This window comes from Anas platyrhynchos, chromosome 1, assembly GCF_047663525.1.
Source record: "Anas platyrhynchos isolate ZD024472 breed Pekin duck chromosome 1, IASCAAS_PekinDuck_T2T, whole genome shotgun sequence".
In the NCBI taxonomy this organism is placed as follows: Eukaryota; Metazoa; Chordata; class Aves; order Anseriformes; family Anatidae; genus Anas; species Anas platyrhynchos.
The window spans coordinates 32226123-32239864 of record NC_092587.1 but is presented as its reverse complement, the minus strand read 5'-3'; the positions used below and the strand labels follow the sequence as shown (position 1 = coordinate 32239864).

At 36.4% G+C, this 13742-nt stretch overlaps 1 protein-coding gene across 1 annotated transcript in view; it reads left to right on the top strand.

Moving 5' to 3' along the window:
• Positions 1-13742, top strand: part of NELL2 (neural EGFL like 2) — a 148833-nt gene that overhangs the window by 52659 nt on the left and 82432 nt on the right. Inside the window, exon 10 of the mRNA XM_038166632.2 lies at positions 11748-11839. Coding sequence (XP_038022560.2) covers positions 11748-11839 — 92 coding nt within the window. The remainder of the gene's footprint in view (positions 1-11747; positions 11840-13742) is intronic.

Sequence of the window (13742 nt, the reverse complement as noted above, 5' to 3'; positions counted from 1 at the left end):
CCTTCAAAAGTCTTTGCAACCCTCTTTTTTAGAAGTATTTCTGCAATTTGCTTTCTTCACTTGGCCCAGGGCTATATTTACAGTACTTGGCATGTTTTCTTGTCAATATAGAGAGTGTTTTTAGTATTTTTTTTTTGGTAGTATATTTCAATTAAAATAAAAGCTCTTCCCATTTGTTTAGGAAGGTAGTTGACCAGAATAAGTCTTATGAATAGTATTTTTTCCTAATAATTGTTGCAGTTATTATTTTTGTTTGTTTGTTTGTTTGTTTTTTTAACAAAAGTTCTGATACTTCCCTTGTTGCTCTTGGAAAAAAGTTTCTTTAGACTCACTTTTCAAACACAGTATTGATTGGTTTCCAGATTTCATTATATTGTTATTGGTGACATTTAGTTAAAATCCCTTAAAATTATGACATCATGACATCATGAATATAATTTGAAGATACTATTAGGTATGCAGTTTTGTATTGTTCTAAGGTATCATGGGAGAGAACAGTATTTTTATCCTGCTTGTTTCTGATATCCAGTACTTATATACAGTTGTGTTAGAATGGTAAAGTGACATTATTGTTTGATGTAGTAAATTGGTGCAGAAAACACTTGGTTTCAATTATCAGATTCATATTTTGCTATCCTGAAAGCACGGAAGATAGTGTTTTGAACTCATGTGGAAAACGGGCACATACCTTTTATTTCTAGTAGGTGAATTTTTGAAATACTTTGGAGGTAGGAAAGATAAAATGGCATAATTCTCCATTTATCAGTATTTTAACAAAGAGCTACAAATTCAGGTATTTCCTTACACTGTCTCATTTGTTTTTATATATATTCACTAAAATGCAGTGTCCTCTCTAGGCCAATTTTGAAGTCTTGAGAAGAGGGTGTTTGTTTTGTAGATGTTTTCATCATACTGTATCTAGAAGCTTAATAGGTTCTCAAGACACCAAAATGAGAAATCACATGTGAGTAGAGCATAGAAAAGGTAACAGTCATGTAAATGGATGTTGCAAAGTTCTCAAAGATGCTGTTTAACAGTAGTAGAATATCACTTGAAAGTGCTTAAACCTTGTATATGATCTTTTGCTGCTTTGTGTGTATAGAGTTGAAATAGAAATTTAAAATAGACATAGAAATAAATAAAAGAATCATGTCCTTGTCTTCATGCAACAATTCAACCGTCTTACCAGTTCACCCATTTCAGATAGTTGCATTTTTGTTCCTGTTTCCAAAGTGACATCTTGAGCTCCATGAAAACTCAATGTAAGGAACAGGTTGATTTCTTACAGTGTGAACAAACAAATTAAAAATCTTTGCCTTGGCTTCTGTTGTTCTCTGAAAAATAGTCTGTATGTACTTTGCAACACTCTTTCATCATCTGGAAACCTATTTATTAGTATATTTACCAGCTGCTGTTTAAAGCAAGTCTCAAACATTTTTCCTTCTTGCTGACAACTGATCTTAGACAGCAAGAGACCTGTCCTTCATTCTTTCCAATAAAATTCCATGTTTTGAAGTCTAACCTCTTTAAAACATATGTGGACAAGTCTTATGATCTGTTAAAACAGTCCTAAGAAAGTCACCAAAATAAAATATTTTGTGGAACACAAAAAGCTCTCTCCCTTGGAGGATGACAGCTTTTTTTTTTCTTTTTTTTCTTTTTCTCAAAAGCTTGAAGGTCATGTTGCAAAACAAACTGCATTTGGCCTTTTAGAGTGCAGTTCTTAGCATACCATCTAGTTGTAAGTAGATACAGTAAGCAAGTTTGTTTAAGTAGTTGTCCTTGATATTGTACTGAGATTGCACTGATTATTTATATTAAGACCCTTTAAAACCCTTCTGTATGATGCGCCATTAGTTTAGTTACTGTACACACAAAAGACAATCCACTGTTCAGCAGAATTTGAAAACCGAAGTGTACATGTAAAAGCAGAGATAAAACACTAGATATATAAAGACCTATGTGGGAAAAATAGTGGAAAAATAGAAGAAATGGTTCATTCTCCTGTCAGACTTCTCTCTCAGGTGTGTCTGTGCCTGTCTGGTTAGACATTCATGAGCTCTGACATGGAGCTTTTGTGACTATGGGTGATGTCTTGTTTTCATATTTGGGATTATGTCCTGCAGGAAATGCACATACTGAGTTACTGGTTCAAGATATGAAGATTGTTTGTTTATTTGTATCCCCTCTCAAGATATTTGGTCCCATTAGTTTAGCTACTAGAATGATTAAAACTTAGAGGGAAGAGAATTAAGATGCTAATTTGACTTTTTGATATAATTCAGTATTACATGTATAATAAGGTTATCTTGTATCTTGAAAATACATTACCAACATTATTATATGCTCTTCACATTTTCCATGAAATACTGAAGTATTCCCCATATGTTGAGCTGATGTGATCACAGGCAGTGGGGGGTGAAGGTAAATTCATTTTCTAAGTCCTGATAAAGTTCCCTTTGACAAAACTGTATTGTTCTGCAGGAAAGGTGGCACTTGTTTTTCCTATGGTACCACTCCAAATTTTTTGTCTGTCAAGTTTGATCATCATAATTCCACTGTTCCTGTTTGATTCAACTAAATATCTGAACTAGATCTCTGCAGCTAATAAAATTAAGGTCTTTCCTAATAATCTCTTGGTAACAAATTCAAGAATTATTCAATACAAAATGGTATTTTTTTCTTGGGTTTTCAAGAACGTGAAAAAATGAAAAATACTGAGAAAAAAATCCATAAAGTTCATAAAGTATGTTCTTTTAATGTTATTCGACCCATTCCAGTAATTTCTTAGATTCTTGGTAATGAAAAAGATGAACCTATTCATTTAAAGATGAAACTATTTCTTTTCTGTGGCATTGAATCTGCAGAACCTTTTGCAGATTTGATGATAATAGGCTACAATTGAAAATGAAATATTTTCTTAAACTGTTCATTTTGACTCTTATTTTCCATAGAAAGGTAATGGTAGACAAAGAAAAAGGAAAAAACAGAACAGCATGAGTTGGCTGATGTGTCATTGAGATGGAAGTATAACAGCTCTCTTAGAAGCTGACATGCTCTGTTGCCCCATATAGACAAAAATAGGTGATTGCACGAGCATGCAAATTCTGAGTCTGATGTCTGGAAAGGTCTGCCTGAGGCAATAGGAGTGTTAATATACATATGTTTTTTTTCCTTTCCCCCTTCCCCTTTCTGTTGGTGAAATCAGCCACTCTGAGGCTTTCATTGATGCACTTCTATACTTAAAAGGAATAGTCACATTATCAATTTCTGTGAACGCCAGTTTAATGTTTTCCAGTAACTGGGTCAAAGCATCAACAGCTGCACTGTGGAGAAATTAGCTATGACACAGCAGAATCTGTGAGCATCTGCTCAGCTGCTTTTACATTTTTAAATATTTCAAGTCATGAACTGACTTTTGACAGTTGACACTGACTTTTGACCCTATTGTTTGGGAATGCACAATGGATAATAGTAACTTCTAGCAGCCTTCAGAAGCAGGGGCATGATATTAGGCGTACATAGGTTTATATTTAAAATTATGTTTTGAAGATTTCCAACTCTATTGGTAGCACCTGATTTTTTTAGATTAGTTTTTGATTAAATGCTATTTGATAATGAATGTTGAGAGAGAGTATATAACAAATTTGGAAGGTGATTTGCATAACTAAATTTAATCAAGATTTCAAAAAATGTGTTTACCTTGCTATCTTTTTAAAAAACCTTTTGCCAAACTAATGCTAAGGACTTAGCTTAGGAACATTAAGTAGAGTTCTCTGGGGTGTTTGTGATTATGCCAACTAACCCTGTAATTTCAGCTCAAGTGAGGGAGGAAGGATGATGGGTCTTAGAAGAGGACTGGGAGGATGGGCAGGTTCCTTATGCAGGAATGAAAATAGGTAAAGGAGGAGGTGAGAGTGTGAAATTCTGCTCAGTTCCTTCATGGACCTAGTTGCTTCTATACAGGTGCTCTGAAAGAACTGAGATCTAACAACAGCTATAGATATGGTACTCCATCTGTGCACTAATCCATTCCTGGGAACTTCTAAACACATTAGACTGGCCTGTGCAATTGTGCAAATACTTGTCTTACTTGTCTCTTACAGTAATATCCGATTTAACAAAGGGCTGCCATTTGGAGTGGAAGTGAAAGTGCTTGGATTTGGGAGGAAAGTAAACATAGCAAAATAGGCAAAGCTAATGGAACTAGATGAAGTCAGGTCATGGGATGTTGTGCCTTGTCCACAGAGGCATGTGCAGCAAATTCACAGTGCAAAATTGTATGTGTCTGAAGAAGTTGTCTGGGCAAAGGAGAGTCTGGCTGGGAATGGGGGCATCTGTAGTGTTCCTGGTAGTCACTCAGATATGGGTGTATTCTGTGGGTGATTAAATAATGTTGGGGCAAGCTTTTGATCCAAAATAAAAACAAAAAATCTTTGGAAGTAACTGCATTTTTGATGCAGAAGTTTTTTGTAACTCCAATGGCTTCTTGAGTGCATGGAAATGTCACTTTCAAGTTCTTTTCCCAGAATTACAGAATGGTTTAGGTTGGAAGGATCCTTTGGAGTTCATCTGGTCCAAACTTCACAAGATTTACAATTTCTTGGTAAACTGAGTAGTTTTGCTGTTTTTGTAGGATTTTTTTTTAAGTGCTTTTAGATGAAACAAATTGTAAAATCTCTGAAAGTGTTGCCTTTCAGAGGAACTTGCCTTTTACTGTGTATCTAACAATCATCTGTGGCCTTAAGGCCATCACCCCAGCAAAGATACTTAAAGAATTACATATCATTGGCACACTCTACTTTTCCATGGTAAATCTGGGGAAAAAATGTGGGTAGTATCCCAATGAATAGCATGCTTAATTCCTCCCTCTTCCCCTCTATTTGAATTCTCTGTGAAACCAGATAACAGTTGCCCCATATAAGCACTATTGCAGGAGTAGCTGCCTTCCTCATGTTCATTGGTGTTCTGAACTTAAAACATAGAAATGGAGAATACAACCTGCTTTTTATAATGTTAAATTAATGCTGATGGTGGTAACTATTTACCTCTCATGGATTTGTAACAGTGACTAGAATATGTGGAGGCCCTCAGCAGATCCTTACTGCTTTCAGAAATTCTCAACACAGTCCTGATCAATTCACCGCACTTTATGGATCCCTGTGACTTGAGGCTTTCTGATGGTTGTACTTGTGAGAGTAAGCATGTGATGAAGTAGAAGGTGTTTTAGGTAGGTGTCTGCTTATTTTTCTGCACTGCACCATTTTCATACAAGCACAGTTCTTCAGAAAAGCACCCTTTATAGTTAGCCTCTAGCAATACCCACTGAGAGAAGGTGGAACTGAAGCAGAAACTTCCCTGTCATTAGTCACTGTCAGGACCTGATGTAATATCTACTTGAACCTTTAACTAAGACACAACTATGTAACTGCTTTTAAGAACAGCTGACAAAAGGAGTCCATCAAAACACGTCTAATCCCACTTTAAAGAGGATTAAGTGGGCATGCAGTGTTTGCATAGGAATTCTTTTGGTCTTGCAGACTGTTGTGCTATTTATAAACCTTTAATATAATTGTAATACAATAGTCATATAATATAATTAATGGGAACTTTAATTGCTTTTTGTCTCTTGACACCCTCTAGCACTTTTGTCTTGGCATTTGATTTTATTGCTTGACATTTTGCTGAGAAAGTTGTTTTGAGTACTGGGTAGCCAACACAGTTAATTTGGCAAAGGGATGGACATTATGATTGCATTAGTTAAGTCCAAGCTTTCAAAATCCTATGTTTAGAATCCAAAATATTCCAGTTCTGTTTGACAAACAGAATATGGTTCATTGCTCTAAAGCCAAAGTTGTGCATGTCTGTCAGTATAAATATTTTGGCTACCATATTTAACCAAGTTTAAGTATCAGTAGCAATAATGCCATCATAGAGAGAAGCTGACATCAAACACAGCATCTAGATTCCCTGTGTATAGATACATTCTCTAAAATAGTCTAAATTAGTATTTTTTTCCCCCTACAGATGTGAACAGAGTTTCTAATTTTATCTTAATTATTATTTGTTAAAATGCTAATAGTATTGTGGATGCTGACTAGAGGAAAGAGGAAAGCAAACCTAGGGTCAGTAAATATGAGGACACTGCAGCTGGTCTCTCTGAATGTGTGATTATAACATACATTTCCAAGTATTTTGATCCTGCAGCCTGAAACTGAAGAGTGTTGCTTATGGTACCTAATGCACTTACAGTATTAGTAGTAAGTAAAGCATCTTCTCTATTGTTTTTCTTTTTGTTCTCAGTACAATAGAGACACCAACATTTCTGGCTAACAAGAAACAAGATACGGATAGTAATTGATTCTTTATCATTACAAAATTAATTATTTTATTTTATTTTATTTTATTTTATTTTATTATTTTTAAGGAGGAAGCTGAAGCATATTCATATATATTTTCAACAATGATTGATTAAAAAATTTAGCAATAATTTTCTCCAGCTTGAAATCTGAAATCACTTTGAATTGTTGAGGGGGATGGCATGAAATGAAAGAAGCCATATTACTGACTGCAGTTACAGAGAAACTTGTGCTATCCAGGAAATAAACAAAACAAAACAAAAAAGTAACACCTGAATCCCTGCAAAAATAAATGAAAAAGGGGTGAGAACATGCCTCACAATGGCATGGTAATTGAGAGAGAGAATTTGTGGCAGGTGAGCATTATTTCTATGTGCATACCACACAGAGGTTTGCAAAATATGATTAATGATACTAAAACAACGTCTCAGCCTTGATCTCTGAACAGTGGAGAATGTAATCAGGGAGATTCCAAGGAGGAGGCTGGAAAATTAAATGAATGAAATGCTATTGTTTTGCTATTGTTTTATTTGTTTGTTTGACAAACCAATGTATGTGGACAAAGTTGCAGAAACATGGAATTTGTTACCAGAATTAAGGTGTACATTCATAACTACTGATGCATTTCACAGAACTTCAAGTTATATCTGCTACTCGTTAGCCGATTATGAATACAAGAAAATAAAGTAGTTTGAGAAGTTCACCAGTGTTCCAAACCTTCTGCTTTCACTTGGTGTTAAGTCTGAATCAAAATCAGCTAAGCACAAGGAAGTGTACAGGCATTCATTCCTCAGAGGAAGGCATGAACAATCTAGGTACCAAAGGTGATATACACATAAGTGAGAAAATGTACAAATGACATACTGTGAAATCAGTCAACAGAAGGTGAGAATTAGCTGGGTTGTGGATTTTGTGTAGACTTTTTAAGGACACATAAATGCAGAGGGAAAGTCTCATTTGGAGGCCAATAGGAAGAAAAAAGGATGGTAAAAGAAAAGTGGTGGCTTGACAGAGCATTGGTAATTCATAGAGTGAACACAACAACCACTGGGCTCCTGAAAGATTCCTTTTGCTGGATGAATATGAAGATGTTGTGTTAGCACAGTCTGTTAAATGATACTACAGGGAATAGTTGTATTATTACTACTACATCTGCGCAAATTAGTCATGGATATATAAGCAGACCTTCCTAATAATTTTTTAGACCCTGTGCTGATACCTATTGTTTTAATATTTGATCACCCTATGAATACCAGTAGATCAAGAGTAGTCAAACTTCCTAGCAGGTTTTGTAGACTTCCTGTTTCACCTTCTTAGAAAAATAAGCTTTGAATAATATACACTGTTTTAGGTATGTTTTAGGGGGATATGGAAGTTTGAGTGTGGGAGGAAATGGTTTATGTGATCCAGCTGTAGAGAAATCCTGCATAGGCAATAACTATGAAGTTGTGGAACAACTAATCATCAGGTAATTTCTTGACTATGAGTCAATCTGTTGGACTAAAGGAATTAGGAAGATGAAACATGTTATGTTTCCCCAGAGAGATACCAATCACAAACTAATCACAGTATCTTGGGAAGCATCTAGCCAAGCAGAAATTAAATCTTCACCGGACTTTCCAATTACACTGTTCTAGTCCAGATGTTCATGTTGTTGAAATATCTTTATTTCTGAAGGAAAATAAAGACATGAAGTGCCAGCATCATGGGATATGTACTGGCTGTGTCAATTGCTGGCAGGAGGCTGGAAAATAAAGGTGTTCTGAATGTAGGTCTATCTTAGCAGAAAAGCAGGGGATAAGAAGATTAGTACCATTATTTTACTAGAAATCTTTCCAAGTGTGCTCTGTGGACAACCTGAATGTAAAGTTCCTAGAAATGTTCAAGTAGCTTGACAAAAATCTGCTCTTTTCTATCTGTTAGGATGTCTCCTCTGTGGCCAGCAGAAGAAAAGAGGACTAGAAAAGAGAAGCATTTATGAGGGGTCTGGAGAAGACAAGACAGTGTGCACTGGCAAACTTAGACCATTACTAAAACCACTGGTATCTGTTGTGTTAAACATTGAGCTGGTGCTGGTGTAGATGAAGTGCCCATGTGTTTTTTGTCAGCTTATTTGATCTAGATTAGCACATGTGAAAAGAGAAGAAATAAGTGCTGGTGCTCTGATTAAGAGCTTCTGGGTCTGACTTTGTTCTTTCAGATTCTTAATGACAGGAATTGTCTAATGATGGTGGAATCCTTCAGGTTTTACAGAAAATGATCAGGAAATAAATAATTGAAATACAGTTGATTTTGGTGACTTCAAGAAGAAATGTCCCTTTGGACTGTAGTCTTAATAAATTGCAGTCCATAAGAAGACATGTTAAGCTTGTATTCAGATTATTCAGTTTATTCTTATTATTTTAATTTCACTTTAGTTATTGCGTGTTTATTTTTTTTTTCTCATCTTAAACATAGTTTGCTCACTTTGTATAGGCAGGTTGCTGATACCTGGAGGATCTATAGCCTTGCTGATAAAGCCACAGCAAATTCCAATAGTTAGAAGTCTTGTCTAGGGAAATTCAATTAATCAGGTATAATTTTCTAGCTGCTTGGTGGTCAGGAGTTATGGTGGCATATCAAGGAGTGGATGTGGGGATGTTAACATTGCTTGGACTTTCTGAGACCTACACAAACATGTGTCTTTAACATACACACTGCAATGACTTTCAAGCCTTTGAGAAACAATCTTCCACTTGTGTATGAGACTCAAGAGAGTCTGTCTGGACAGAGCAATTTCTCACAGCCCTAGGATTTGTGAGTCTCTGTTCATCATCTTTCTGTTTGTTTGTTTCTTTCTTTCAAGGCTTTATGGAAAAGAGTTGCTTTTCTTACTTTCAGCATGTGTTTGTGATACTGTAGTGCTATGCTATGATAATTTAACATTCTGAAGCTTCAGAGGGCTGATGGTGGAATGAAGAAATGACTTCCTGATGTTGCAGTAGGCTGGATGTGTTCAGGCAGTTTTTCTATGTACTTTATTTTCCAAGTTTCTCTGAAGAACCAGAGGTTTGCCCTGTTGATAAAGTGATGGGATTCAGTGGACTGTGATTTGAGGTACTATAGATACTTCCTTTTTTAAAATAAATAAATAAATAAATAAAATATGCCTCAGTGGTCTCATTAATATGCTATGAGTATTCTGGCTTCAGGAGAGAGTTTTCTTCCATGACAGAATGGCTGTGATCTTGATATCTTTTGTCTTTACTACAAATAGGCATAGGCTGCCTGTTGGAAGTGTAAGGATGTGTTATCAGTCCATTGCCATTGTCTGGTCCTCAGGCATTGCAATACTTTGTTTTTTTTTTTTTTTTTTTTTTTTTTTTTTTTTTTTTTTCTTGTCATGTGTAGTTGTTCTTGAAAGCCTGAAAAGTGTGGGGCAAGGGAAAGGGCTTAATATATGAGTATTTCAGCTTAGTGTCATGGCCTGTAATATATAGGAGGTCAATATATATATGACTGGATGATTGCTTTCTCCTGTCTGGATTCAAGATCTGCTAGTCCGCCGGTAAAGATTTATGTGGATTATTATTTTTTTTTTTTCATGTATTCCTTCCTTCTAGAGGAGCTTGAGTAGTGTTACTTTTTTTTTTTTCTTTTTTTTTTTTTTTTTTTCCTTCTCCTTCTTAGTAGAGGAAAGAGGCATTGTATCATTGTATTGAGCTTTCTAAACATTTTGTGACCTCTCTTTGTGGATACTGTGCAAACCTTCTCATTTGGTTAGCCCTTTATTAAAGACCCTTACTAAGTCTGACTGCAGACTCTGCCATTCATGAGATCTGGAGTGTTGAGCTTACTGTGATATTAATCCTTGAAAGGGTTGTGTTGGCTTATTTCACACAAGATACTTTATTTTATACAAGATATTAAAACTAATATTTTGAAATTTGGAAGGAAAAAAAAACACTTTTTTTTTTTTTGTCACTATGTCTATCACTTCTTTTTCAGTATCAGTTCCAAGACTTGGCTTTTTACATGCTGACAATGTAATAAGAAACTTGCAAAATCACGGAGCTGCAAGTAATAAAATAATATAAAATAAAGTAGAAATTGACAGCAGTAATGGTAATTAATGTAGGTTATGCAATAAAAACTCTTGTCCTTTCAGAGATTTTAACATTGTCTACAAATTTGTTAAACAGAATAGATAAATCAGCATGGATTTATCTAAACAAAATAGATAAATCAGTCTGTGAATGAAAAAAGTCTGTGAATTGTAGTACAATTAACTTACATCTCCAAATGAACAATTAGCAAATTAGGCTTCAAACAGGTAACCCAGAACTTTAAGGCAGTAGCCTACTCCTGTTATTTCATGACTATGCTTACCTGATGAGCCTTGACTGTGTCTTAAGCAGTAGAGACAGACATCGGATTTTCTGTACCTAGCAGTTGTATTACTTAGCCTTTACACTTCGCATAAAGTAATTGCAATAATAGACCCTTTTTAAAAAACAGGGAGGTTGTTTGCTTTGAGGGCATTTTACATAACCCTTAAACACCAAATAGGAACTTTGATGAGAAGTGTGATGTGAGCTGTGTCAGCACACTACTGGAACTCTTAGTATTGCTGGGGTGTAGGAGTGGCAGGTTGCCAGATCATGGTGTAGCAAACAACTGGTGGGGGTAGGTTTGACCTATGGAGGTTTGATCCTACTTCTACCAAAAAAAAAAAAATAATCATTGAAGGTCTATTCCTGTGCAATAAAATTAATATATGCTAATATAGAGTAGAAGTAATGGTAAATAGCTGGAATAATCAAGTTACAAATATGTAAGTTTGAAAGACCTGTGTGGGGTGGGGAAACATCCAAAAGCTGTGATAACAAATAGTAAATATGTTGCTTCAGTGATTGCCCTTTCTCGTACAACATTCCTCTTCAAGACATTGGTTATCTGTTAATGTCACTTGTGCTGCTCTCACATCTCTATTCTTTTCACCTCTGAGCTTTTAATAGGGCTGCTTAGCATGGCTTCCCTCAGCTGCATTGCTTCTGGTCCCAGCTGTGTTTCTGTGCTTCTTTCCTGCCAAGGCAGGCAGCCACATCTTCCTTGTCGTGACCTGTGATGCATCTCTTCTGCTCTCTCAGCTGCTATCAGTACTCCATCATCAACTTCACCATCCTTCACCTTCTATTTATACACTTTTGTGGTTCTTTCATCTTTTTCTCCTCTGATTTTTTTTCCCCTGTGATATCCAGACTCCTGCAAGTGCGTTTAGGATATTATTGCAGCTGACTCAATTTTTAAGTTTTAAAATGCAGTTATCTGTAAAACAGTGCGTCAGTTCTATGAAGAGTACTAATACTTTCTTAGAAAATCATTGTGGTATTTTTTTTTCTCCTGAAGCGGTGTGCATATTTGAAGGCAGAACCTACTTTGAAGGACAAAGAGAAACTGTGTATTCAAGCTCAGGGGACTGTGTTCTGTTTGAGTGCAAGGTAAGAATATTGTTGATGGAAAAAAAAATTTCTTGCATGTTAGAAATATCAAAGTCCTACTGAATGAAGCTGTTGAAATAGAGACAGGTCTACGCTAGGAAATGGCAACAGAAAAGGCATCTAAGGCATCCTGTGTTTGTTTTGTCTTACTGAGTTCCGCATAATATTTTGCAAATATATTTGCTTTGCATAGCTGCAGCCTTGATTACACAGCTTATCAATTGAGCTGCATTCCTTCCTCCTTACCTATCCTCAGCATCACCAGTAACAAACCCCACCAGGCTACATTATGTTTCTATTTACATGTGTGCGGTGCTATTGTTCATATTTGTAAGCCCAGGTACAAGTGACGCACAAACATGATGGGAACATAATTTGGACTCCAGAATAATTTTTAGTGGAAAAAATGATGAAAAAGAAGGAAAGGAGGGGGGCACATCAGATGTCTGGTTGTCTTTCTAGTGTTTGAAATTGGGAAGGGTTGTAGTTTTATTTGTAAGCAGAATGTGCCCAATACTGCTGGTCTAATCCTGCTGCATGAACAGAGAAGCTCTTGAGGCCACAAATGCACTTTAAGGGCAAAATGTGCCCCAGGGCATGGCTGCAGGTTGAGTGTTACCCAGATGGCTGCAGTGGACCCCAGTTTGCCTGCCAGGGTGCAGGGATGGCGTGGAAATACCTCCAGATAAGAAACCACATGCTGTGGTGCAGATCTGAGAAAACTGAGCATGCGTTTCCAGTGCAGAGGAATGGGGGATATCTTCTGTGAAGCTGCAGCTGCAGCACAGGTTTGAGGATTTAACAGCCATGCTTAACACTGTACAAACTCTGTGGGGCTGCAGGAAATCCAGACTGCTAGACTCAATAACTGGTATGAAATCCTTTTTAGCTACGAAGGTCAGAAATGTATGGCAGGTTTGCATTGGCTTCAGAGTCAGTGCTCTGCTCTCGTTCCTGCTTAAAGTCTTCCCCTTTGGCACTCTGGAGCCTCTTGTGCCTTGCCTGCCTCCTGGAGGGAGGGGGCTCTGAGCTGTCTATGGGATTGTTTTCTGGAAATTTCCGATGCTGTTGTGAAAAAGTGTGTTTTACCAAGTACAACTGGTGAACCTCGTCTTTCTCCCATTGATTTTCATCTGTTTGAACTTAATTCCCTGAGTAGGTACTTTGAAATCTATTGCAAAAGGAAAGGAGAAGATGGCCAAAAATAATTCTGAAAACTGATGGATCAGTCATATGGTTTTCAGGCCTGTGTACTTGTATTTTCAACATGGCAACTGGGACATGAATTCTGTGATTAACTCACAGCCGTCAAAACTTACATGATGTTGCCTTGTGTTTCTTGCAGCTGTCAGGTGCTCTATGAACAAAATGCCTCTGTTCCCCATGCTAGTCTGCATTTTGTTGATGATACTTGTTTGCAAGTGGGATGCCTGCTTTTCCTGGTAGAAATGTTATGCAGCAACTTTGATTCAAATTTTCTTTTTTTTTCAAGGTCTGAAGTACATATTGGTTCTGATGAGCAGGCTTGTGAACCATTTTTCAGAGCAGAAAATCCCCATATTGCAAAATGTGTGTCAGCCAGGAATTCATAGGTTGGCCCTATTCTAATACCACCAGAGTTCCCATAAAGGGATATAATTAGTAACCCAACTCAATAAAGACTTGATAAGAATGGCACTAGCACAGATTTCATTCTTGAAGACTTATGGTGAAGTTAACAACGCAACGTAGAAAATTTCTTCTTTCAAGTTAACACATAATTTTAAACATTATAAACGACAGTTCTATCTGCTATAGATAGGCTCTTTTCTGTTTAAATATTGCAAAACAAGTGGAAGAAACATTTCTTCCAAGTTAGAGTCTGCAAAGAATAAAATGTAATCCAGACTACCCTGATATTATT